The sequence below is a fragment of the Oryzias latipes genome, chromosome 8 (assembly GCF_002234675.1).
Source record: "Oryzias latipes chromosome 8, ASM223467v1".
Taxonomy (NCBI): Eukaryota; Metazoa; Chordata; class Actinopteri; order Beloniformes; family Adrianichthyidae; genus Oryzias; species Oryzias latipes.
In genome coordinates this window covers 13,320,878-13,345,770 of record NC_019866.2, presented here as the reverse complement: position 1 = coordinate 13,345,770, position 24,893 = coordinate 13,320,878, and the positions used below count along the sequence as shown (strand labels likewise).

At 39.5% G+C, this 24,893-nt stretch overlaps 1 protein-coding gene across 1 annotated transcript in view; it reads left to right on the top strand.

Moving 5' to 3' along the window:
* Positions 1-13,198: 13,198 nt before the first annotated feature.
* The window catches only part of LOC101167292 (Na(+)/H(+) exchange regulatory cofactor NHE-RF2), a 31,892-nt gene continuing 20,197 nt past the window's right edge, over positions 13,199-24,893 (top strand). Inside the window, exons 1-2 of the mRNA XM_011478281.3 lie at positions 13,199-13,859; positions 15,389-15,670. Of these exons, the coding sequence (XP_011476583.1) occupies positions 13,653-13,859; positions 15,389-15,670 (489 nt within the window). The 5' untranslated portion in view covers positions 13,199-13,652. The remainder of the gene's footprint in view (positions 13,860-15,388; positions 15,671-24,893) is intronic.

Here is a 24,893-nt window from a genome sequence, read left to right as displayed (position 1 = left end):
AAAGGTATTTTTAAAATCCTTGACCAAGATGCAAAATGAGGCCCGAAGGGAGTCCTGCTGGCTCCAACGGCTGGAGGCTCCAATGTTCATCCCCTTTGACCACACATCCTTTGCACTTTTCCGATGGAGTTTTTGTTCCAGCTGGCTTTCTTTAGATTTTCCCAAACCTCTTTCTGCACATTTATTAGAAACATAAGACAGCTTATTGGGAAAAAAAGTGATGGAAAAACGTTTTTTAAGTGGATTTTTACTTTCTCAGTGGGGAATTGAGCAACAGTGCTGTGGATTTTGTTTTTTTATTCATTTTCATCAACCTTTGTCCAGAAAAGGATGGAACAGAAAATATTTTTACTGGTTTTTGACAAACTCAAGAAGAAACAATGGAACCATTAATAACACCAGTGAATAAAGAGTAAAATCAATTAAAAGGCCTATATCATGCTTTTCTTAAGGTTTTCAGAGTAAACTATATCCATGTGTATGATAATATATTACCTTTGGTACACTAAAGAACAGTCATTTAAATGAAATACCCTGTATAAATTGTTAACGCAGCCCTTTTTCAACGTGGAAGTGAGACGACTGGATCTCTTAGACACTGGCACATTTTAATGTCTTTACCCTAGAGTCGGGTGAAGCAGCATGTCTATGTTTCGCCCACGAAAGCAAACAACATCCAAACTTTTGCAAAGACAGATGAGAATATTTTGGAGCCTTACAAAAGTGTTTTTAACCCTTATGCTATCTTAGGCACTTTGACATTGCGAGTGAGGTCATCTAGACCCACTAGACAGTGCGCTGAACTTTTTGCTTCATGATTTATGATTTTGACTGGTTTCCATGGATTACATGAAATGCTCTCCACCTTTGTCATGGCAGGACTTGTCAATGGTCATCTTGACCCTATAGGATAGCACAAGGGTTACAATCGATCACCTCTAGCTCCATGGAGAAAGTGGGTGTGTGTGTTAGCCTGGGGGCAGAGCTCACAACTCAGACTCTTCCTGGAAGGGGCTGTTTCTCACTTATCTACGTCACAATGTGAGGACCGCTCGTTTTCATGGGTTGGGAGGGGCTGCTGCTCAGAGCACAGGTTTTGAGAGGAATACTCAGAAATGCATGAATGGATCAAAATACCTCCTTGGGCTTGTTTATAGTGAGGAATTAACATTATAACTACATTGAACCATTTGAAAAATCTGGAAATCCCTGAATATATTTGAACTTTCTTATTTCTGCCTCTAAGATAAAAACCAAACTGTACCAAATACTTTTTTGAAGAGATTTTAAAAGTGACACGCCCTTCCTTCATCTTCTTTACTGCTCCAGAAACATTTACATCTTTTTTTTTTTAAATCTTAAGTGCCTTGTTCATGCGTGTTGCAAAACAAAGAAAGCATGTTGGATCAAGTCCTCTTGATTAAACCTTCATGTCACATGCACCCCTACAAGGGTTGACCCGTAAAGGTGCAAAGGCTTTTTGGGTTGTCCCGTCCCATAGAGGGTTGTATAGAGGAGGGGCTCATCATAAGTGGAGGCATACCTTCCAGTTCCTTTGAGGCTCATTTTTGCCTCATGAGCTCTTTGAGTGGTCTACGACCTTGATGTTTTGTGTTGGCTGCCTGCGTGCCCCATAAAAGGTTTGCCCATTTTTCGCCTATATGAGTTTGCATTTCAAAGACGGGTTGAAGAACAGTGTTCCCAGGATGTAGCTACCAAAAACGTTTCAACAACAGATTTCAAAATGTAGAATTATTTTTTCTAGTCTGTAGTTCAACTCAAATTTAATTCATTTTTAGTTGTTAATGTATTTGTGTTTTGATTTTCCCCTTATTGGGAAATTTTACCTCAGAGTGTAAAATAAAAACATAGTAAAAATCTGAAATATTTGAATGCCATCATTGTTTTCTTCACTTTATTTCAACAGATTTGTGCGATATGTGAAAATAATAACAACACACTTGTGTTTCTTTTTCACCAGGCTCCTGTCATGCCTTCTTCAGGCATTTCTCAACAGTTGTGTATTATTCTCCCTTGTTCAGCCCTTATTGCGAACATGTTTACTGAAAACCTGTTTTTTGCGTTGGCTTGTATAGGTGAAAACACACACTGCGCATTCTACAGGGTCTCCTTGCCTTGTTTTGTTTGTGGTCATGCCACTGTTGTTCCATCAACCTCAATGTCAAAAGGAAAGAGAAAACAGTACAGAACAGAAGACAGATCAAGTTAGACCAGAGTTTAGGCTCCGTTCTCAGAACGGATGGTTCTAGGAAGATCAGTCATGTGGCAAATGTAGGGTTTTCAAAGTATTTGTTTAAGAGGAAATAAAAACACTTTGGTTGCTTTTGGAATAAAACGGTGTGTGCACAGATGCGGCTGTTCTGGCATTTACCTGCTTAGAGAGAAAAAAATGATATAACTAAGTACATAAATCATAAATTAGTCAAAATTTAGGAACTGTTTTGCGCTTCACAGAATCTCATTTGTGTCACACAAACTTCTTCTTTCATCTGAAAGTGTAGCTGGAGACAAACTGCTTCCAGCCATAAAGGTATTATGGGAAACTCTGTCTGGGTCAGCTTCTGGTGACCTTGTGAGCTTTGATGTTTGAGTTAGAGAGAAGGTTGAGCAGATGCAAAAGTACACAACACACCTGTTCCTAGAAAATAATAAAAGTCTCCAAAGCAAAGAGAGATATGCAGTAAAAGCTTGTTAATTAACCTGTCACAAGTGGATTAGGGGTTTCAGTCCGGCCCTGAGGGCTTTCCAAAGAAAGTCAGTTCCTTTTTTTTTATTCCCAAACTGTAAAGTGTTTTCCAAAATCCAATGACAAGTCCATTCCAAAGGAAAAAAAATAAAAATGGTACAGGGTGTAGCTCTGAATTTTGCCTTCATCCTGATCATTTTTGCTATTTTTTTATTTAATTTTTTGGTAGGCTTCAACATGATTACACAGGCTGATGCATTTCAGTAGAATCCTTATACATAGTACTAAACACACAGCTTCTAATGTTTAACTTTTTCTGCAAACCTGGTCCAGGGTCCCTGTTCTTCAGTTTTGATGACACACGCTCTATGGACCCTAAATTGTTATATACCCACAACAAATCATCGACAATCTATGTTTTTTTCCCCTAAAAAGGACTATTTTACTCTCCACACTCAAAACTCATTTGTTTCCTCTCCCACATCTGAAATTCCAATAATGATAAGTTTCTTAATATTAAATGTGACATTCTTTCCTCCTTGTCTCATGCTCGTATCGTCAGAGAATTGTGTTCCATGGCCAAACAACAGCAACAGTTGGGTTAATTATTATAAAGGTCATGCATCTATTAAAGGCTGCTGCGGCTGTGAGGTTAGTCAGGACATTTTTCCAGGTTTATCATAGATGGATCTGATTGTAAACATGCTTGTGACTAGTTGATATGATATTAAAAATCAGCTATTTTAAATGTTCTCATGCTTTTTGTGCGTGGTTAACCTGACACCCCTCAGAAGTCATTTTTACAAGTCAGGTCTCAGACAGAAAGTACAACTCAAGGTCAAAGTAACAGTCTCAAACAACTGAAAGGGGAAAAAGATTTGTTTTATGTGCCAAAAATGTACAGTGAGGGGACGAAAACATGACCACATTAGGATGTTTTAGTCTAAAAGCAAGAAAACTTGTTTGAATAACTAACAGGGGCTTTTTGTGTGTCTCCTTTTCAAAAATTTTGTGCATTTTTGGCTGTTCTCCAGTAACTTTCTCTCACAGAAACACAGGGCTAAGTTGACTGGCAGTCCCAAGTTGCTACTGAGTGATTGCGTCGCTCTCTAAGTCTCTGTTAGTGTGTCCGGGTCAACATCTCCCCACGCCTAAAAAACTGAATATGTTGAGTTTAGATAATTTATAGAAAAAAACAGTCCATTAATTTAGCCTAAAAGAACAACCAAGTGACAGATCAAAAACCTTGGAGTCGCACGTGTGCACGTTCAGCCCTGTTAACTTTGGAATAGAAGTGCTGTTTTAGCCAAAAATCACAGTCAGCACCCTGACCTGCTGACACTGCTGTCATACAGGTATGTAGCAGGGAGACTGTTTACAGTATTCACCCTTTCTCTGTCCATCATGTGAAAATGAAAAATGTGGGAAAATATGGCAGACATCTTAGCAGACAGTAAACATGATGTTTTTGAGATGTTCAAGTTCTCATTGGTTGGACAATTAAAGTTCTCAGAGATGTCAACTGGTAGTAAGGGCTTATATTGTCCCTTCTACTACTAAAATACAGAAGACAGAGCTCAAAAATATCTGATTATTAATGACTTGATGGTTAACTTAAAATGAGAAGACAACAACCCTGTTTATTTGCAAATTAAATATCTAATACAAAAAAATATATGATGAGGATTGTAAAAGTTCACCTTCAGTTCAATTGCTATGCATGCAGTAAAAAAAAAGGTTTCTCCACTATAATGGAAATGGGCGACCTTGGTCGCTTTTCAGGCAGATTACTCAGCAGTGTTTTATGCAGTTACTCCCCTAGGGCGGTCCAGTTAATCAACTCACCTGTTCGGCGTCCTATTTAAGTCCAGGTGTGTAAGTTGTTCATTCTCTTTCTTTACCGCAGCGCTGCGTTCATCACCCCACCCTCCTCCACCTGTGAGCTCCATTAGGGGTAGTTATTACCCTAAAGATTTATGGAAAAAAATTTCCAAGGAATTGTACGGAGCCTTATGCCAAACTAAAAGAATGTGAAATAAAAGAATGGGAATGCAAAGCTAAAGAGTAGGAATGCCAAGTTAAAGTATGGGAATGCCAAGCTAATGAAAGTGAATGCCAAGCTAAAAGATGTAAATGCCAAACTAAAAGAATGTGAAAATAAATATATTTACTGCATGAGTTGTCTGACTGATATATGCTTATTTCTGTTAGAATGTTGGACTGCTAAACATGGGAGTTAATGGAGATTACCTTGCTTGACTAACAACGTCCCCTCCCTACTGGGTGAACTGTACCCTTTTTTATAAAATGTTTTAAGCAGGAATACAAAAGCAATGTCTGGAAAGATAAAAAAATAAAAAAACAAAAACACTGATAGAGGGGGATTACAAACAAAAAACAGCCTTTTATCTCATTCCACCTTTTTTTTACTCATGTATTATGAGGTTTTTTTTAAACGAAATTTTTATTTTCCCTAAAGTAAAAATGGAAGTCAGAAAGGAGCGTAAAGTTAGCCGAATATGAAGAGCACCAGTTATTATTCTTTCATTCCAAGAAATTCATCAATATGTGTGTCAAAGCCAGACGTTTCTAATTCCAACTAAAAGCTCAAGACTTCAAAAAATGTCACAATTTTGATTTGGAACACATCAGAGACATGGCAGCTTAATAAATTTAGCCAGGACCACATGCTGGTGTGATTTCCAAAATGAAAACTCATGATTGCTGTGTAAAAATATGTTGTTTTTATTGTAACTCGTTGGTAAATGGCTCAAACGTTTTTTTTAAGTCTAAAATTTGGAGTATATTCAGGATTATTGAAATTATTATTGTTGAATTTAAGATGCATTACTAAGCTTTTGCGATGGTCTACTGCAAAATGAACATCCAACCCCAGAGTTTGGGCTGTTTTGGATATCATTTGAGTTCTTTGTCGAGTTAGGCTGTCGGTTACTTTTAACTTTAGACATTCTCTTATCCCGGGTCCTCTTACAAAGAAAAGTGTTTAATTCCTTCCTCCATCAGTGCACTTGAATAAATCCCATCCCTGCGCATCTCTAAGAATAACACGCCAACAAGTGACTGACATCCAAATGGCTGCAGCATCGCCACAGCTGACATTTTCCAGCTGTCACTCTTTAAATCACATGCAGCTTACTCCTCAGGCTGCAGTCACAGGCTGCCTCAAGTTGATTAGTCTCATATTAATAACACTATGTAACAAATTTTCACTTTTGTTCTGTTCCTGGGTTGAAAGTGTGTTTTCCTAAACCTCTATGTCTAGAACAGAAAGGAAATCGCTGTTATTCCAGAAAAACTTTGCTTCTCTGACGGGGACAGTGACATTTTGAAAATCGCGTGTCTTCGAGAAAATTCTCGATTTGCTTTCAATCCCGAGCTTCCTCCTAGAATATCCCTTAACTGCTAGTTGTACATATGTTTCTGCAATTCTCCTGAACACTCTAGAACGTTCAAGAAACTTCCAGAACTTTCGAAAAACTCTCAGAAATTTCTAGAACGTTCTCGAACGTTCCAAAAGTAGCTATACAAGTATAAAAGCACAGGTGTCTCGAACCAAGATTCCAATTCGTGTTATTGCTGACTGAAAGGATAACGATTCTTAGTTGAAGAGAAGTTATTTATTTGATATGGCATCAAGAGGTTGTTTGCATCCAGCTGATTCATTCTGCTATGTGTGCGGACAATTCCTAAAGACAAGAGACAGTACCACACAGCCCCGATCTGCCTGTTCAGACTCCTCCTGGGCAGCATCGGCCATCTTCAGGAGACAGCAGCAAGTCAGATAGTGAGGCAGATACTGGAGAGATGGACTACGACTCCGCAGATGAAGTTGGAGAGAGAAAGCTTCCCTAACCAGAAAGACGTGAACGATTTAATTAGAGACCTCGGGCTTACGAAATCGAATTCTGAGCTTCTGATATCCAGGCTCAAACAGTGGAACTTGGTTGATGATAGTGTACATGTCACGGATCAGAGGAAGCGGCATCAAATATTCTCAAACTTCTTCAGTCACCGTGATGGGCTGTGCTTCTGCAACGATGTACGATAGAACTTCCGGTTAACTTCCTTGTTTCGAGTGTAAGGCCGACAACTTCCTGTTGGTCGTGTTATTGTTGTGGGGAGTTTTGTTGAGTTGCTAGTTTTGAGTAAATAGGAGGGGATTTCGGGTAAAAGACAGGCGTTTGCTGTTTCAACGCATGACAAAGACATCACAACATTGTTGTGTACCCGTGTGCGAATTTGTCAAAGTACAACAGTACTAAAAGCTTTCATAGCTTTCCAGTATATGTGTCGGTGAGAGCCGAATGGATGGTGAACACGGCGGGAGGACCGCCCCAAGCAAGACGAGTCGTGTTTCGTATTTGCAGCAATCGGAAAGAACATGCGTCATGTAAACACACCGTTCGGAATACTCTGCCCCGGTCAGACTCGTTCGGATCAAAATTTCTTTCCGATCGAGATAGCTGGGTTATACCGATCGTTGTTCATGTAAACGGTCATTCCGATCGTGTGTCACTACTGCTCTGGTTTACGTCATGCATAGACGGTGTTTCGCTGAGAGAAAGCTTTGGAGCGCATACGGGACCAACCAGCCGCTCTGTTCTCGCCCCGCTGGCTCTCCCCTCTCTTTCACCCCTCACGAGGGAGATGCGGGGGGGATCCGTGCCCACTGACGTCTGGACCCGGCATCAACCGAGCTCTGCATTCGGGCTCCGGTGCCAGTGGACCGAGTGAACCTCTCTGAGCAGAGCAGCTGGATTTATTAATGTGTTTGAGGGGAGGGTGCTTTGTTACGTGTGCGTTTTGTTGTTTTGTTATGTGTGAGAATTCGGACTGCGAGCCGAACCGCCGCTCTGGGTTAGCGGCTGCCGGACTCGCGAGGATAGAGCAGAGCATACAGTGTGTGAGCTTTTCCGGGCAGAAATGCCGCTCAGTCCTTAGAAACTGTTCAAAAAATCACACGGAACTGTGTTTCCAGTTGTGCCCCGACAAAATAAAGGCTGATGTTATTCCCAGACATTTACGTGCAGCCAGGATGCAGATTGCAGCGTTTCCCACATGGTTTGTCCTGGATTTTTTGTCCATCAAAAGGCTAATGTTGTTAGCCTATCCTAATACTGGGTTCTTCTTCCAGCTCCGTACTTCTTCCACAAAAAAAGCACTGACCACTAGGATTAAATATAAAATGATGAGCGAACATGCACTTCACAATATTCATAACATTAATAAAAGCACGTTTGGAAGATCGCCTCGTATATTACCGAGCTGCTGCATAAATATATGTCACAGCAAAGGTTTGTTTACAACGGGACACATTTCCCTTCCGGTATTTTCGACACTATATTTTTTCGACACGATATTTTGCCCATGTAACCACGCACTGGTCGACAATCCTGTAGATGTCGTTCACGTCGATTTTCGGGAGACCTTGCAGACAACGGGTGAAATATGCCATCTTTCGCAAACAAAATCTGCCGTGTCGCTGCTATAGAAGTCGCAAACCGGAAATGGTCGGCCTCACACTCAAGGCGGTGGAAGTAGAACTCCTTAGTTACGTGCACGGAGCCTATTCCAGGCTATAGGTATCACACGTAATCCTATTGAATGGGGCCTATTCATAGACAGTTCATCCCAGAGCCTCATAGCCTTGATGCTTCACAATGGAAACAACTATCCGTCTCTCCCGATGGCCCACTCTGTGCATCTCAAAGAGGACTACACCAGTGTCAAGATGTTGCTGAATGCATTAAAGTGTGACGACTATGGATGGGAGGTCATCGGTGACATCAAAATGGTATCATTCCTCATGGGTCTTCAAGGAGGTTTCACGAAATTTCCTTGTTTCCTCTGTCCCTGGGACAGCCGTGACACTAAGGCGCATTATTGCAAAAAGGACTGGCCACCGAGTTTTCTGTTGGGAAGAGCAATGTGAAGAACCTCATAAAGCGCTTATGCCACCGCTGCACATCAAGTTAGGCCTCCTTAACCAATTTGTCACTGCTCTTGACAAGGAGTCAGCAGCATTTAAATACCTCCAAGATCTTTTTCCAAAACTGTCCGAGGCTAAGGTCAGGGCTGGTATCTTCGTCGGACCACAGATCAAGAAGATCATAGAATGTGAGGATTTCGCAAAGATGTTGAAGAAGACGGAGAGAGCGGCTTGGAGCAGTTTCGTTGCAGTTGTTCATGGCTTCCTAGGAAATCACAAAGCTGAAAACTATGTGGAGTTGGTGCAGACTCTCATAAAGAATTACGCCAAAATGGGATGCAGAATGTCTCTGAAAGTCCAAATCCTTGATTCGCATCTCGACAAATTCAAGGAGAACATGGGAGCTTACTCTGACGAGCAAGGAGAGCGCTTTCATCAAGATATATTGGACCTTGAACGTCGTTACCAAGGACAGTATAATGAAAACATGATGGGGGACTACATTTGGGGGCTACTTCAAGAAAGTGATTCACAGTACAATGGTAAATCAAGAAAATCGACACGTTTCTAAACCTTGTTGAGTGGTTTCCAACTGTGTTTGTCTATTCCTTGTGCAATTTTTGTTGTTACCTGATCATAATGACCAAATTTTAAAAAAATCGTCTTATTTTCACAAATTTCTAGTTTTCTTCGTGCTGTTGTCATGAAAGCAAAGTTTGTGCTTATTTGTGCTCATTTTTTCACATACTTTCGACATACGCTATTGAATTTAACACTTAGAAGCCAGGTACAAAAATTATGTTACGTAGTGAATGGACGGCTACTTAGTTTAGATTTTTGAAACGTAATCTTTATTGTTTTGTTAGTGAATGGTTTCCTTTGCTGCCAAATACTTGTGCTATGATGTCAAGGAAAAAGATAAACACGCCTTTTGCAAAACATATTTTTTAAGGTTCAGCTAATCATAAGAAGTCTTTTCTTAGCTATAAACCAAGTGTCATTCAATGTTTTCTGTAAAAAAAAAGTATTTTGTTGTTGCTGTGTGGTTTTAAAACAGCACATTTGAGAAAAGGAAGCATCTTTGTCCTCTTTTTTTTGTTTGCAGTCAATTTCTACAAGGTTCAGTAAAATGAAAAGTCTCAAAACTGTGGTTTTATTTTTTTCCTATAAGGATAAATCAAACTGTTTCAAAAAACAGTAAATGTCTCAGAATCAAATAATGCAAAACAAGAGGTCTGTCCCTGTGTTCCCTCTGCTGCAATTAAATCCATTGAATTGCCTCCTGAAAACCACTACACCAGCAGGCCTGATTGACAGGAAAACTGTGTATTAAACAGAACGGTCATGGAGCTCACATGATCCATGAATGAGTAGGCGTTCGGTTGAAACAGAAATGAACAACGGAGGATCATTTTGTGTGTTTGGATCTTCTAGTGTGTTCTCCTGTGGGAGCTGGGAAGGGGAAAGGATGTTCAGAGTCACTGGAACCATCGTGGAGAGCAGGAAGATGTGTGGCTCCGTGTAACAACTCAGACACATTTATACAAATGGCAGCAGCAAACGGCCATCTGTTTTTCCATGCATGGGGTTTGGCGCTCTAACTAGATCTTACTGGGTGAATGTTGATGTTTATGGTCTGACACAGATGAGGATTTAAAAAAATACTAATAACCAACATCAGATGGTCAAAAACAGACAAAAAAACAACTTTCACTAAAACAACATTAATTTAAAAAATCTGTTTGAATTTGAAGATTTTCTAGTGAGCAGTCAAACCTGTTCCTGCTCCAGAGTCAGGGTATAAATAATTGTGCGCAAACAGTTCCTGTGAATGCATTCACAATAAATGTGGGCTGTCAAATTAAAACAGTTCCTAGAAGGACCAGGAGTTCACAAAGCCACAGTCGTGGTCTCTTCACAGTGATAAAAACTGCACTCAGTACAATTTATTTCACATTTACACATCTTAAGCAATAAATTACCTATCATAGAAAGGCAATCAAAGATGATAGGAAAAAATATAACTACCTAATCCAAAATAAAGTGAACTACAAAGAGATTAAATGAAAAGGTTTTAAATGGGTATTTACATACGCCTATTTGTTAAATATTTACATGTTTATATATGTAAATATCCTGATTTATGTCCAATTTGATCATTTATGTAGCTTTACTTTAAAAGCAAATTATAAAATAAGGGTGTTTTCTGCCCTCCAGTGGTATGAAAATGAGAACTACAACGTAGGGATTAGTGAAACTTTCAACAAATTAATTTACCGTAACATAGAGTTGGTACATATTATTTATTTATTTATTTAATCGTAGACAAGAAACGTTTATTTTTTTTACTCTGGTAATTCCTTTAAACACTTAATAACAACCACTTCTAACTCTTTCATACTAGTGTTGAAGCATTTTTTGTATGCCATAAAATTGAATTTTTAGAAAATGTATGCTTTTTGGTATTTCGTGATATTTGGGAGTTGCTCGAATTCATAGAAGACTGTCAGGCATTAACCTCTTAAGACCCGAGCTCATCTGATCTAACCAGGCACATTAAAAACTGTAGTCACAAGGCCCCTGTCACAAAAGCAGGCAGACGGACGGTTCCAATTGCAGCAGGTTTATTAGATCAGCTAAAGGTCTACAAAGCTAAATCAGGGTCAGGCAGGCAGAGGTCAATAATGAGCATGGGAGCATCAGAGAAGAGACGTGAATAGTCATGATCCAGGAGAGATTCGGGGCAGGCGGCAGGCAAACAGAGTCAAACATAATATTTTTCCAAAAATAATTTTTATTTTTATTTCCCATAATGTGATGTCACAAAAAAAAGCTTCAGATGGAAAGCTCAACAAGCTCAACAGGGTCTTTTTTCCCCGCTGATTCTGCCAAACCCGTTCCCTTGGCTGTGGTTTCGCTAGATAGGAGGTAGGGACAGTGGGAATCTCGTTCATCCATTCATGCGCGTCACTAATTAGATGACGAGGCATTTGACTACCTTAAAAGAATGAGTTACTCCCGCTGTTTAGCCGCGCTTCATTGAATTTCTTCACTTTGACATTCAGAGCACTGTGTAGAAAAAAAAACTCCTAGTTTCCACAGAGTCATTTCACTTCTCACTTATAGTGTCCCTTATGGTGATGTCACAAAAAAAGTTTCAGATGTATCTGATGTGTAATTTCAAAATAAAACCCAACAGAAATTTGGTATAAATATGTAATTGCCATATTCACACCAGATTTCAATTGGTTTTTATTTTGAAATTCCACATCATATCCGTCTGAAACTTATTTTGTGACATCACCAAGTGGGACCTAATCAGTGAAATAAATGACGCTGTGGAAACTAGGAGGGTTTTTTTCTACACCTTTGTCAACATAAAATTTAATTGGGTCTTGTTTTGAAATTTCACATTAGTGATAAATATATAACTATAATCATATATCGGGGGGGGGGCGGTTTATACATATAAATTGAATGACAGTTCTTACACTTTGCTTTCAATTGAAAAATAAGTCCGTCTTGCTGTTTCCGCATGGAAATCAGAAGATCAAGACTGAATGTAACACTCTGTAATGCAGGCAGAGTGGCACAAACAATACGTCGCATTGAGTGAGGTTCAATGCAGTGTTTAAGTATGATGTAAGTGATTGCAAATGAAAGTCAGTTGTGTGGCATCCAGAAAATGTTCGCTGGGGTTGCTGGGTGATGAAATGTGTCTAGAACTCTGGAGACGGTTCCGGCTGGTGATCAGAGGGGGAGACCGAGCTCTGACTTCTGACTGCCCCAATTAAGGAAAATATAACCCAAAATGTGATGTCCAGGTGTGCGATCACCTGCTGCTTAAGGTTAAGACTGAGGTGATTTAGATATCCAGTAAATCTTTGTAGTCTATAGTCCGTTAATACTAAGGATAAAGTAGACCTCAGGACATCCTGATTCAATGAGGCATAGAAAAACAGTGTTGGAAAATTCCTCTAAGATCTTGGAGCATTGAAGTGTTCCATGGTTCAGACCAAATGGAAAGAGGCAAATGGATGAGTCCATCATTTTTTTGTTATGGAAAATAAAACGATCAGGATGTTCCAGCAGAAAATCAGACTTTTTTTATACACATTTAGGTATGGTCATGGTGATCCATGTGATCCAGGTGCTGAATTTCTAGATAATGTAAAATTGTTTAAATTAGCTGATTGCTGACTTTTGACATTAAATAAATGTATAGAAGTGTTTTTGTTGAAATCCCAACTCCAAACATCAGGGAGGGACCGTTAATCTATCAAATAATTAATGAGTTTTAACAGTTAATTGATTATTTAACGCATACCAATCCTCTTACTGAAAACGTGTGCGCTTTGGATGTTATTTTATTTATCAGAAAACATAAACGTCACGGTCCACTTGCATCTTGGCTTCGAAATTGCTCTTGAACCAATGTCTGCCGCGAGGTGGCGATATTGCCTGCTGTTTCACGTCCAATTTCTTGATCGGACTTTCAGTTTTCCTACAGGTAGACTGTCGGAAGGAAGGTGGTGCTGTTGCGCACACGTTCCAGACTCTGCACCAGCGACAGCTCTTTGATTCGTCGCTCTTTGGGGAGTTTTTAATGGATAAATGTGCAGAGACAAAGAGCATGCTGATTATCCTTACTTGAAAGAAAACTTATGGAGCAGCTTTAAAGTCGCCCTGTTGCGGTTGCGCACTGCCACGGATCCGTTTTGGAGTTGCCAGCCGCGCGCCCCAGTTTGGACACTCGATCTGCTGGACTGGCTGCATTATTTTGGCCATGAAGTATCTTTTCTGCGTCTCTGTTGGGTTTCTTCTATAACTGTGCATTTGGACCTACTGTCTGGATGCATTGCGCACTGCTCTGAAGGGATTACATTTTCTGCAGATATGGTTTCTCAAACTGGAAGTTTGGTCCCGCAGCTGCGCTTCTAAACTCCCATCATCAAGTAACTGAACATTACAGGGGCTTTGGTGCAGCAGGAAGACATGGCCAAGGAGCTGAAGCCGCGGCTGTGCGTCATGGCAAAAAGCCAGGGCGGCTACGGATTTCACTTGCACGGGGAGAAGGGCAAAAGTGGGCAATACATCCGAAAAGTGGAGCCAGGTTCCCCCGCAGAGGCGTCGGGGCTGCGGGCTGGGGACCGAGTGGTGGCCGTGAATGGAGTGAACGTGGAGAGAGAAACGCACCACCAGGCAAGTTGGAGAGGTGCATTCATATATTTATGATTTGAACTTATGTTACAGGACAAGCTGCCCGCAAAGGTGCATCAACAGGTCACACCGGCTGGGTATGATGTGAACTGCAACCCCCATGCCATAACGCTTCCTGTGGAACTAGTAGATTTTTGGATTGATAGTCGTTATTCAGACACCAAAAACATTTTTAATCCTTTTCTTTTGTTTTGTGTCTTTTCTGAGACTTTAAGTGTCATGATCCATTAAATGACTTAAAGGGGATTTAAAGAAATGATTAAAACTTCACTCAGAAACATCTTTTGTTGTCAGTTTTAGTGTGTACCAGGGCATCATTTCAGTTTGGACAGCAAGCTGTCATTGTGAACAACAACAAAAGTTTCTCCAGCTTTGTCTGCTTTGTGTTGTTTCATTTTAAAAACTGTCAAGTTGTCAGACATTGTCATCATGAAGTTTTCCCCCACAGCTAATCTGAACCATTACAGGCTCTCAGGTAGAACTTGTCATTTTATGGATCAAATGAAAGCTGGTAAAATGATGCCTGATTATGTCTAGACTAATATTGCTACAAAACGGGTGGAAAAGTACAAAAATATATGTTTATTTACATTCAAAAACATAAAAAGGACCAATAAACACATGCTGCTTTCCATTCCTCATGTTCATTTTGATCATTTCTCAGAGCAAAAACAACCGTTCGTTATAAAATGATGACAACGTAAAGAAAAACTCAAGATTCGATTCAACAAATAAGTCAAAAATGCAGAGAGCAGCTTTGTTATGATATCATTGCAGTATGTGTCTTACCGGTTTAAAAAAGTCAATCAGGTCTTACTTATAACTCTACTCTTATTTAAAGGCCCACACTAATAAAAAATAGTGTTTTTGCTGTTTTTAACATGTTCTTGTGGCCTTTTTCTTATGATGGGGACATATGTAAAAAAAAGAATAAGCTTAAAATGACATTTCTGACAATTTCTTTATTCAGATTGCTGTGAATCAGGAGCAGACGGAAAAAAGATTGTATTTCTGACATAGGTGCTACAAGCTCTCTGCTCCGCTCCATTCTGCTGCATCCACTTGCAGACAAATAGATCCATGTATGTCTTTGTTTTCCTTGTCTGAGCTGGAATCTGGTTCATAACTGAACAGCTGGATAGCTCCAATCTTGCTTTTTTTGTTGCATCACTAATGTTAGGTTGGGGTTGTGAGGGTCTGTAAGCTAGCAGCAGAGAATGTAAACAAATGGATGACAGGAAGTGGGGGTGGACTTACTCCACACCAACAGTCCGGACCACAACTCAGGGGTGAATTGCTAATGAACTACTGCCGCTCTGCAGAAACTGTCCTTGAAAACGACTCTTTTTCCCCCCAATTTTACCTAAATTAAAAGACCACTGGGAAGTTTTTTTAAATCAATCAAAGGATGATCAGAAAGGGACCTTAAGGCAAATTTCAGGGTTTTCTAAACCCATCAGAGTTTATTTTATTGTTTAAAACTTGTGTCTGCTTTAATTGCTTTCTCCTAGGTGGTGCAGCGGATCAAAGCAGTGGACCACGAGACCAGGCTGCTGGTGGTCGACAACGAAACACACGAAAATCTCCGCAGCTTGCGCCTCACGGCCACAGAGGAGATGGCCATTCTAGGGAGCAGTGCTCCCACCTCCTCCACTCCTCAAGCCTCCCCCTCCCCAGCACCATCATCAACCCCTTCGTCCCCCGCAAAAAAACGAGAGAATGGCTCAGTGTCTAAGCAGAGCGGCCAGGTGCAGAAGCCCACCAGGAGGTCGCCATCAAAGGCTGCAAAGAAGGTAAGCTGGATATTGGATTCAGATGGAGCGCTGGCTGGCAGTGGGTCACCTGCCTTCACGCATTCTCTCCTCAGAGACATGTTATCAGGCTGCTGTGCCTGTTTCAGATTAGGAATCATGCAGGTTTTAATGCATGTGAGCTGTGCATTTCACAAGTGTGTGCTAACAGATAACTTATAGTTGGAAGCATTTTTAATGTGTTGAAGGTGCAAAAAGGAACTTGAAATTCAGAAGAATCATATTTGTGCACTAATAGTATTAGGGAAAAATTGACTGGTACCAATATCCTATACTGATAAAGTCTAAACAAATCACATATCTTTGTGTGGTTTGTTTGTTTTATTCAGTTATTCCATGATGACATGGAAAACAGGATGTGTTTCCATCCACTCTGTGATCGGATTCGGTTTCACGCGGCCTCAATCTCAAAGTTGAGACTGCTCAACTTCCACTTTCTGCTTTTAAAGGACACGTGTTTTCACTTAGGTTTATTCTGCCAGTGTGCAAACAGCACTCTGGGACTTTTCCTCCACCAGCAGTGAAAATGTGTGTGTCCTTGTGCAGCTCTTAGATTGGGTCCTGTGGAGAGCCAAAGCATTGCCTAAAATGAGCTGATTGCCTGACAAAGGCTAGAATGCACTCATATTAAAAAAAAAACAGTCTGTTTTGTCTGCAAAGACAGTGTGACTGAACACCAGCTGCCTTTAGTTTGAACTAGTGAAATAAATGTGCCTAGTCAGCAGTGACACAGCACACAAGTCAATTTTCCATGAAAATTAAACTAAAGAAAATTTGTCTGCTCTGAAAAAAAATGCCTGACTTCTTCTGCAAAATGCTGGGTTCAGCAGATTTCCTGTCGTACCTTTTTTTTATAAGAGAAGATGTATGGGGGTGGGGGGGTGCAGAGATAGCCCATGTAATTTAGGCTGGAGAACCAGAAAGTGGGAGCAGATTTGCTAGAGGTTTCAGGAAGTAGGCCACCAGTGGGGGTGTGGGAGAAGTGGAGGTCTGCAGAGTGTAAGGGAGGGCTGTGGAAACCCACCATCATCCAGCTGTCAAGTAGCACAAATGAGCAGCATTTGTTGTGTCTGTTGTCATATTAGACTAGAAAAGTATATCAAGGTAGCAATGGTTGCAGGGAAAAAAGCAGTGTCTGACTCTGCAACCTATGAGTGAGATGCTGCTGGAAACTGTATCAGAAAGTCTCCTTAACCCTGTTCAACTAGATCACATTTAGATAATATATTATTAAAAACTTTAATTGTGTGCATTACTCCCCTATGGACAATATGCATCAGAAAAGGCTTGGCTGGGTTGTTTAAGGGTTAATTTTTGTTATTTTTTTTCCGTCTAAATCTTTCCTTGCAACCAGTGGAAAACTAAAATGAATGTATACTTTTAGCTGGAAGACAAACAGCTGACATCCTCGAAAAAAAACAAGAATTAATACTTTCATTTGATGCTATTAGGAAGGGACAAAGTCACTTGCAAAAAATAAAAAATTCTGACCTAAAATGTCATTTATGAAGTAAAAGAATGAAAATAAAAGCAGCTTAGCCATATTTCTAAACTCATGTCAACTGCAGTGTTGCCTGGCATACTGAGAACAATTGTTCCTTATGCGAAACACAATATCCCACAGACTCCTATTGGAGATCATTAATTCTTCACGTGAAAAATTAAAGCTGCAAGTTGTCTCCAGACACTTAACACAGCCATTGGCTGAGTGGCTGCTACACGCCCCTTATTCTCTCTCTTTCTCCCCTAGCCACCCTGGCCAGAGTTGCGGAACAAATTCATAAAAATAAAATAAAAACAATGGAAGTCTACAGATTTTTGGCTTTTTGGTGCCAACCGGTACTTCCTGTTTGGAACACAAGGGAGGAGGGATCACTCTGTCAGGAGTCAATGGTTTTATCTCCATAGCAACCATTTTATTTCTTTAGTCAATTGGCAAACAGGTTGATGTAATTTTCCAAAGAATTTGCAAAAGTAAGTTTTTGGATTTCATTGGCAACTATGGTTTTCTGTTAACCACAGCCACATTCCAAATATGTTCATATCATATGTCATATTGTTTGGTACTGCTTTGTACCAACATTCCAGTAAAAAATATCTGAGCAAAAGGGGAACGTCACTTCTGTGAGCTCGTTATGCCAACTACAAACTTTATTTCTGACAGTTTCTCTCAAGTAGCTTCTAAATGATGTTAGAGAAGTGAGAAGCCAAATGATCAAAGTCCCTATCGAAGAAGTTTAAATTTGTAACTGGCACTACAGGGGATTTTTTTCTGTTGTACACTTAAGAGGGTGGTATGTGTGTAATAACTTTGCGAAGATTGCTCAAACAAGTTTTTTTCCCATTTGTTTAAAATGTGAAAATTAGAAAAACTTAGCTATTTCCTGGAAAATGGCTGCCAAGCCATGGGTCCTGTGACCATCCCGTAATCAGTTTTGACATCCTTTGGATATTGTCAACATGTTTGGTTTAGTTTCGTTACTTGATTTTTAGTTTTTTGGGGGGTTTTTTTGAGTCCAATGAGATTTTAGCCCTATTCATTTTTTGACAGTTTCTCTTGCTGTGAGGTCATCATCTTCCTACTCTTAAACATTAACAGTTTTGTTCATTTTTCCAATCAAACAACTGCATAACTGCGGCTGTAATTTTAATTTTGGCTTTTCATGGGACCCACAGACTTTACACACAGGCGGGTTTTTGTTCCGCCACAACCGCCTGCACACTAATCTAATAAAACTTCACATTTCAGATTGAATGAATTTCTGTTTCCCCAAAGCGACACAACACTTTTTCTTCTGTTTTACAGCCGTTTTGTTTGTCACATGTTTAGGAAGGATTTATATTCCCTTCATGACTGCCTGTTTGAGGCTGAATGTGCACATTTATCCACACCAGTGTTCTTGATCCAACCCCAGATGTGGACTTGGACCTCCTAACAGAGACATATGGAACATATTATAGAGGCGAACCCCCATTTTTGTCAGCAAAGTGAGATCTAATTTGAAATTCTTTCTCTATTTTTTTAAGAAACCAGTTTTTTTTAGCCCAAGGCCCAGTGACAAACAGATAAAAGACATCCAAGGAAAAGACTGATGTTTGAGCTAAAGTGTGCCAGCCCTGCTATTCCCCCTCGTTCACACACACATCCATGCCAAAGCGTATTACAGTAATGCATCATTAACACGCTTCAGATAAGGTGTCAGGTGCCACTTTCTCACCAGAATCTTTTTTGAACTCACACAGGTACAAGCGCACACACACTTAGCTGTGTATGTCCACACACACACACACACCTCCCTCAGCAAAAGGTCGACTTGCTTCACTGGCTGCATCACATATCTGCAGCATAATTGCAGTTTTTCATAATTTTCCTATCCTGGAAACCTGATTGAGGAAAGTACAGTATGATGACCTGAGGTATTCTGAGTTAATTCAGCTTTTCACGACCACCTGGCTACAGACATCAAAATCCAGAACCAGAAGTCCCCAATATCGCTTAAAAAACATAATTTTAACTGGCAACCTTTACAGGTACCGTTTTTCCCGCTTTCCGTTTCAATAAACGTTTTTTCGTACAATTCTCATGACTTTTTGGTTAGGATTAGGGTAAATTGTATAAGTTCTGCTTCTGGACAGTAATGTCAGGTGCCATCTTGTCTGCAAATTTTACCTAGTTTAAAGACAGTTTGCCCTGCCTATCATCTGTAGATGGGGACAAACCTTACACATTTAGGCAAACTTTTTTATTTGTTATTTTCTTGTGTGTGCTTAACTTTCTCAGTTTCTCTTTTGGAATGAGGTGCAAGTGTTTTAACCTTTACAAGCACATTATAAATATGCATGAATTAGCTCAGAGGCTTTCATTTAAGATTGTCTAATAAGTTTAGAGTCAGGCATATGCCAAATCTTTTCCACTTCTCAGGCACAAACTGCCATATTCTCCCTTAATTTATGTAAAATGTTGTTTTTTAACAGGAATTTTTGTTTGTTTGTTTCTCTCCTTCCATTGTGGTCCTGATCAGAAATTTCATTTTTTTGTTTGTTTTTGACTCGTCCGCACATAACAGACAGAGATGATTTTTTTTTTGTTCTTTATGCTGTTGTTCTTTCCCGCGCTGCTCCTCACAAGCTCTGGCTGCTTTAGCGCAGAGCCTGTGAGGAGGAACACAGAAAGTCATCACTATGGTTACAGCAAGGATTGGGACTGAGTGACCACTTTGTGTTTTAGGAAAAAAAATCTTGACAAAATGATTGAAAAAACCTCACAATGAGGTTAAGTGCATCTTTTTTCTCCACAAAAATTTCTAGTACTTGAATTCCAGATGGATAATTCTGTTACCTGCATATTTTGGAGTTGTAATATGTCTACATAAACGTCTTTTTGTGAGGATGCACATGAGATAGAAGCGTTCTAATCCTGATGGATTATGAACACGTGTAAAAGTACTTACAGAAGAGGGGATGGAGCTAGAAGCCTGCAAAAAAGTTTTTGAGTTTAACCCAAACTAATCGATTTTTTTACAGATTATTTTATAACTGACATAAAAACAAATATTTGTGACAGTGTTTATAGTCTCTATTTATTAACAAAGTCTTTCCTATGTCTCATTTAGTACTCCTTTTGCATGCGGCTTTGATGCTGTCTCCTAGAAGAAGAAAAAAACGATCCTCTCTGTTTATTGGTTTGTGATTGTAAAAAAAAAGGTATGTCAGGACTCTGACTCTGTGGGAGTCCCGTGTTGTTTTCTTCCTGTTCCCCGGCTCAGTTTCTTGTTTTCCCTGGGATAATCGAGAAAAGATGTTGACTGTCAGCTCAAATGCGGAACACACTTCCCAGGAAGTGTCTGGAAAGAGTCAGAACTCCAGTCAGCTTGATCGGTCATAAAGGAGGTGGCTTTTTGTTAAAGATAAAAGCATTTTACCTGTTTGTTTTTTCAGACTTATGTCTGTTTATTCATTTGATCTCATTTGAAATTTGACTAATGAGTAAAAAGCTCATTGTTTATTGTGGACAAATATCTTCTAATATAGAAAGTTTTCAAACATTTGAATGAAAGGAAAAAATATGTGAGAGTATAGCTCTGTAATGACTGATGGGGGTGAGAAAACACTCCTTTTAAAAAACATCTGGAGTTGTACTAGAATTTTTACTCTACACCCCCCAGCTTTGAATACCAATGCTGTGACATCAGGGGGCTTTCATTCAGTTTGTGTGTGAGGCAGGAAGAGTCAACCACATTCCTGATGGGAAAACATGGAGGATGTGGAAAGGGTCAAATCTTGGAGAATGTGTGTTCTACAAATTAATGTATGTGGACTTTGGTGGAGATAATACGATGCAAAAAACAGGAACAACTGCATGTATTGTGCTAATGGTGTGTGGGTTGGTATGTGAGAGCGAGCACAGCTGAACATTTATGTATTATCTCCCCGTGCAGAGCTTGAATGTATTTAAATGTTACCCTTGGTAACCCAGAGGAAGCTGACCTCACTGGTTCTCTGCAGACATTCAAAATACTAAATCAGAAGAAATATTATTGTAGGAGGGCTCCAGTCGTGGTCACTGGCACGCTGCAATTTCATGATGATTCAGAAATACTCCAGAAGTACTTATAAGTTAGCTGTCTTGGGTAATCAGGAGATGTAGTCATAAAAAGATAGAAAAACAGAAGGGAAGAAAAAATATGAAGAAAAGCAGGTTTGACGTCCAGCTCATTTGCATGCAAGCCACATATCCAATCATAATCAAGGTTCTCAAGTTATCAAATTATTCAAGTGACCTTGTAAATAGAATAACTGTTACTGATTATTAAACTATTTTATCAAACAAAAACCAAGTCACAGTTGGGTTTAACTTTTTAGTGCATAAAAGGACAAAAATTGGTGGATGTATGACACAAAATGTAATTCCTAGTTTACATTTCCTTGTTAAAGTTGTCATCACTATGTAATAATGTTCTTTGGATGAGAAACATTCATTAAGAGCCCTTTTTGTAATTAATTTAGAGACATTTTAACAGGTTTGGGTGTTTATAGATGTTCTAAAAGGATAATGAAGAACGAAACAGCTCATATGCAGAAAAAATACTGACGTTTTTATCCGTGTTGTTGCTTAAGAGCATCATTACGGAATATCAAGGAGATCTAAACAAAATTGTTATACATTTTTTTGAAGAAATAAAAAAATATGTTTTAGTAAAAAAACAATCATATAAATTCAGAATAACCAATAATTCTGAGTGTTAATGTGGTCATTCTGAGGAGAAACGTTTGAGTTTATGCCCCACTTTTTAATGTAGACTTCTGAAATGTTGCTCTTGTTCAGTCTTCATGCACCAAACTAACATCGCCTCATTTTATGGTTGCAACAGCAACTATGTGCTTTCTTAAATTTCAGCTTTGCCAAAAACAACTTCACCTTTGGTTTTGCTCTTTTGCTACTTGCATAAAGAACAAAATCTAGAATTATATCAGTTGAAAGGAGATAAATATTTACATAAATATTTCTCCTGAACAATTTTGACCACTTTCTATTATTTATTTTCCGTTTTAATTTGACTTTATTTTTATATTTTTTAAACTGTCATAATCCTGCTTGTTAGGTGGGATTTGGATGACAGCAGAAGCATCTTTAACATCTCAAATGCTTGACCCAAATGACAGCAATATTTATAGTTTGCACTACTTTTGTGGAGCCTTTACTGGGTCAGAAAAACTTCTGCCTTTCAGTCATCAAGAAGTCTATCAGTTCCTTGGTAAAAAGCTTTGAGGTTTATTCTTGTAAATAGAATCTTTCTCTTTGATTTTCTTGGTCTGGTTTTCTGAATGTCACTTGTTAGATATGGAAATAGCCGAGGAGTGTGGGTCGGCTTCAGCCAAACTGAGGATTGATCGATGTGCTGCCCACGCAGAAGCTCTGCCAGCGAATCTGTAAAACCGGGAAAGAAAAAGAGAAACTCTAAACACATAAACAACAACATAAGTTGTACAAAAATGCATTAGAACAAGGCAAAACTGCGTAAACTAAACCCCTGCAGTCTGCGGGTTGTGATCATGGGGTGGCGTGCTGAAGCACTCGCCACTTCAGCTTGCTTTTGAAAATGCGTAGTTACACTCAGTCACTTGTTCCCCTCCAAGACTCACCATACTCAGCCCCTTTGGTGCCTGCTACTCTCACACTCAACGAGTCGTTTTCTTCCAAAAAAACGTCAACCTACATGAATTAGATCTGTCCCTGAAGGTGATGGGAGGGGCTTTTAATCAGTTAGTTTTCTTTATTTTCTGGTAAATCCTCCCAAATCCCCCAAATAAGTTTTTTTGTTTGTTTTTTATAATTGTGTTTCCATATGGGGCCTGACCTTTTGTGGGGGGGGGGTTTTGTTACCATGACATGCTCCTATTTTTTAAGACATTGGTTGTGTCCGAATTCCCACCCTAACCCCTAACTATTAAAAAACGATATAGTGCGGCACTATGTAGTGCCGTGAATTTTAGAATCAATTCGGACACCGTTCTCACTACATCTTTTTTTTTTTTTTTACGGCAGATATGACGTCAACGATTTCACAGAGTTAAAATAAAAGTAAAATGAGCCTTTTGCGACGATTATTTATGAGTCCACTGTCTTCTGAAGATAAAAACGTTGATAGTTTATCAAAAAAAATACATTTAAATACATGTTTTTGGTCAAAGTTTGTTCCAACGCAATGCATCGTGGTCTATATTTCGCCGATCTGGTGAGCATCGATGCACCTCTGGAAAATTTCCAGAGCACTGGATTTTGGAATTGTAGATTCGGACAGCACTACAAAATGGCGAAAGCACTATAAAGTGCACTATATAGAGGTTAGACTGGGAATTCAGACATACCTATTTTCTTTCATTTTAATAAATATTTTTGCTGCCTTTAATTATTATAGTCTAGATTTTTTCCCGACTACTTTACAGAGGATTGCAACTATATTTAGACACCTAAATCTTATTTAAAATCTTTGAGCACAATTGATACGCAGGAGAGAGCTGAAATATCTAACATTTCTACCATTTCTTTTTTACATTTCAGTCAAACTATAAAAAACTTGTTTTGGTGAAATAATTTGATGAATGAAAAATAATTGGTTTCCAATGCGTCTGGGCAAAGATGCAAAAGGCCGTTCTGCATCCTGAACAAAATGAGAACTTTTGCCAGTTCTCCACCACGTGTACCAGAGGATATCTGCCACTCACTGATAACACGGGTGTGGACGCACACACACCCAGAACATGGTATCACCGTCATCTGCCAGGTTTCCCATCCCTTATGAAAAACAGGCAGCATATTAAAAAAAAAAACAGACATACTTTTCTCTAGGGAGTAGTTAGGCTGCACAACAGCCTGCTCAGAAAGTAATCAGTGCAGACAGGTTAGCAGGCCTTCAAATGCAAATGAACTAATGTGTTTTTGAGCCATTGAAAGACTAAAAAGAAGTGAAAAAATAAGGGGCGGGGAGTGTAAAGGCTCGGATGAACGTTGGCCGTATGGCTTTAAATCACCTGTCTGCTTTTCTTTTTCTGTTTTTGCATGATATCACTAATACTAAAACCGGAAAACCGGCAGCGTACTGATGTGGCTGCTTCTAAGTGACACCCATCATGCACTCTGAGGAAACAATGCTGCTGTCGACAGACAGATGTGTCAGCACAAAAAGCTGTCCACTAAAAGCTGTTTTTTAGGCAATCTGAACTTTGAAGGACTGAATGGAGCACTGATGTCCTGGTTAGCACCAGATCTGGAGTTCATACAAAAGGAAAAATTTTAAAACTTAAGCACACTTTTAAAACTCTCAAGTGGCATATGAACCTCTTTTAATTTGACTTTTGGCTTAGTTACAGCAGCATTTTTAGTAAAAGAGAGAGTGACACAATCATCTGTGTAGCTAATTAAAAATGTATTTTCTTTACTCAGTGATGGTTTGGTCTCTAGATCAGTGGTCCCAAACCCCTGGGTCACCGACCTGTGCAGGTCCTTGGGTCGTTTGGTACTGGGCTGCAGATAAAAAAATAAACATGTCACTCTTTTTTACCGGTCCACGGTTTGGGACCACTGCTCTCTAGACTACACAGATCTCGTTAGAAATGAAATGGTGCAGGAATCTTAACCGTGCATGAAATGACAACCAAAATCTGCTTTAGCAACTCCTCCAACACACATTCAGGTCATGCAAGC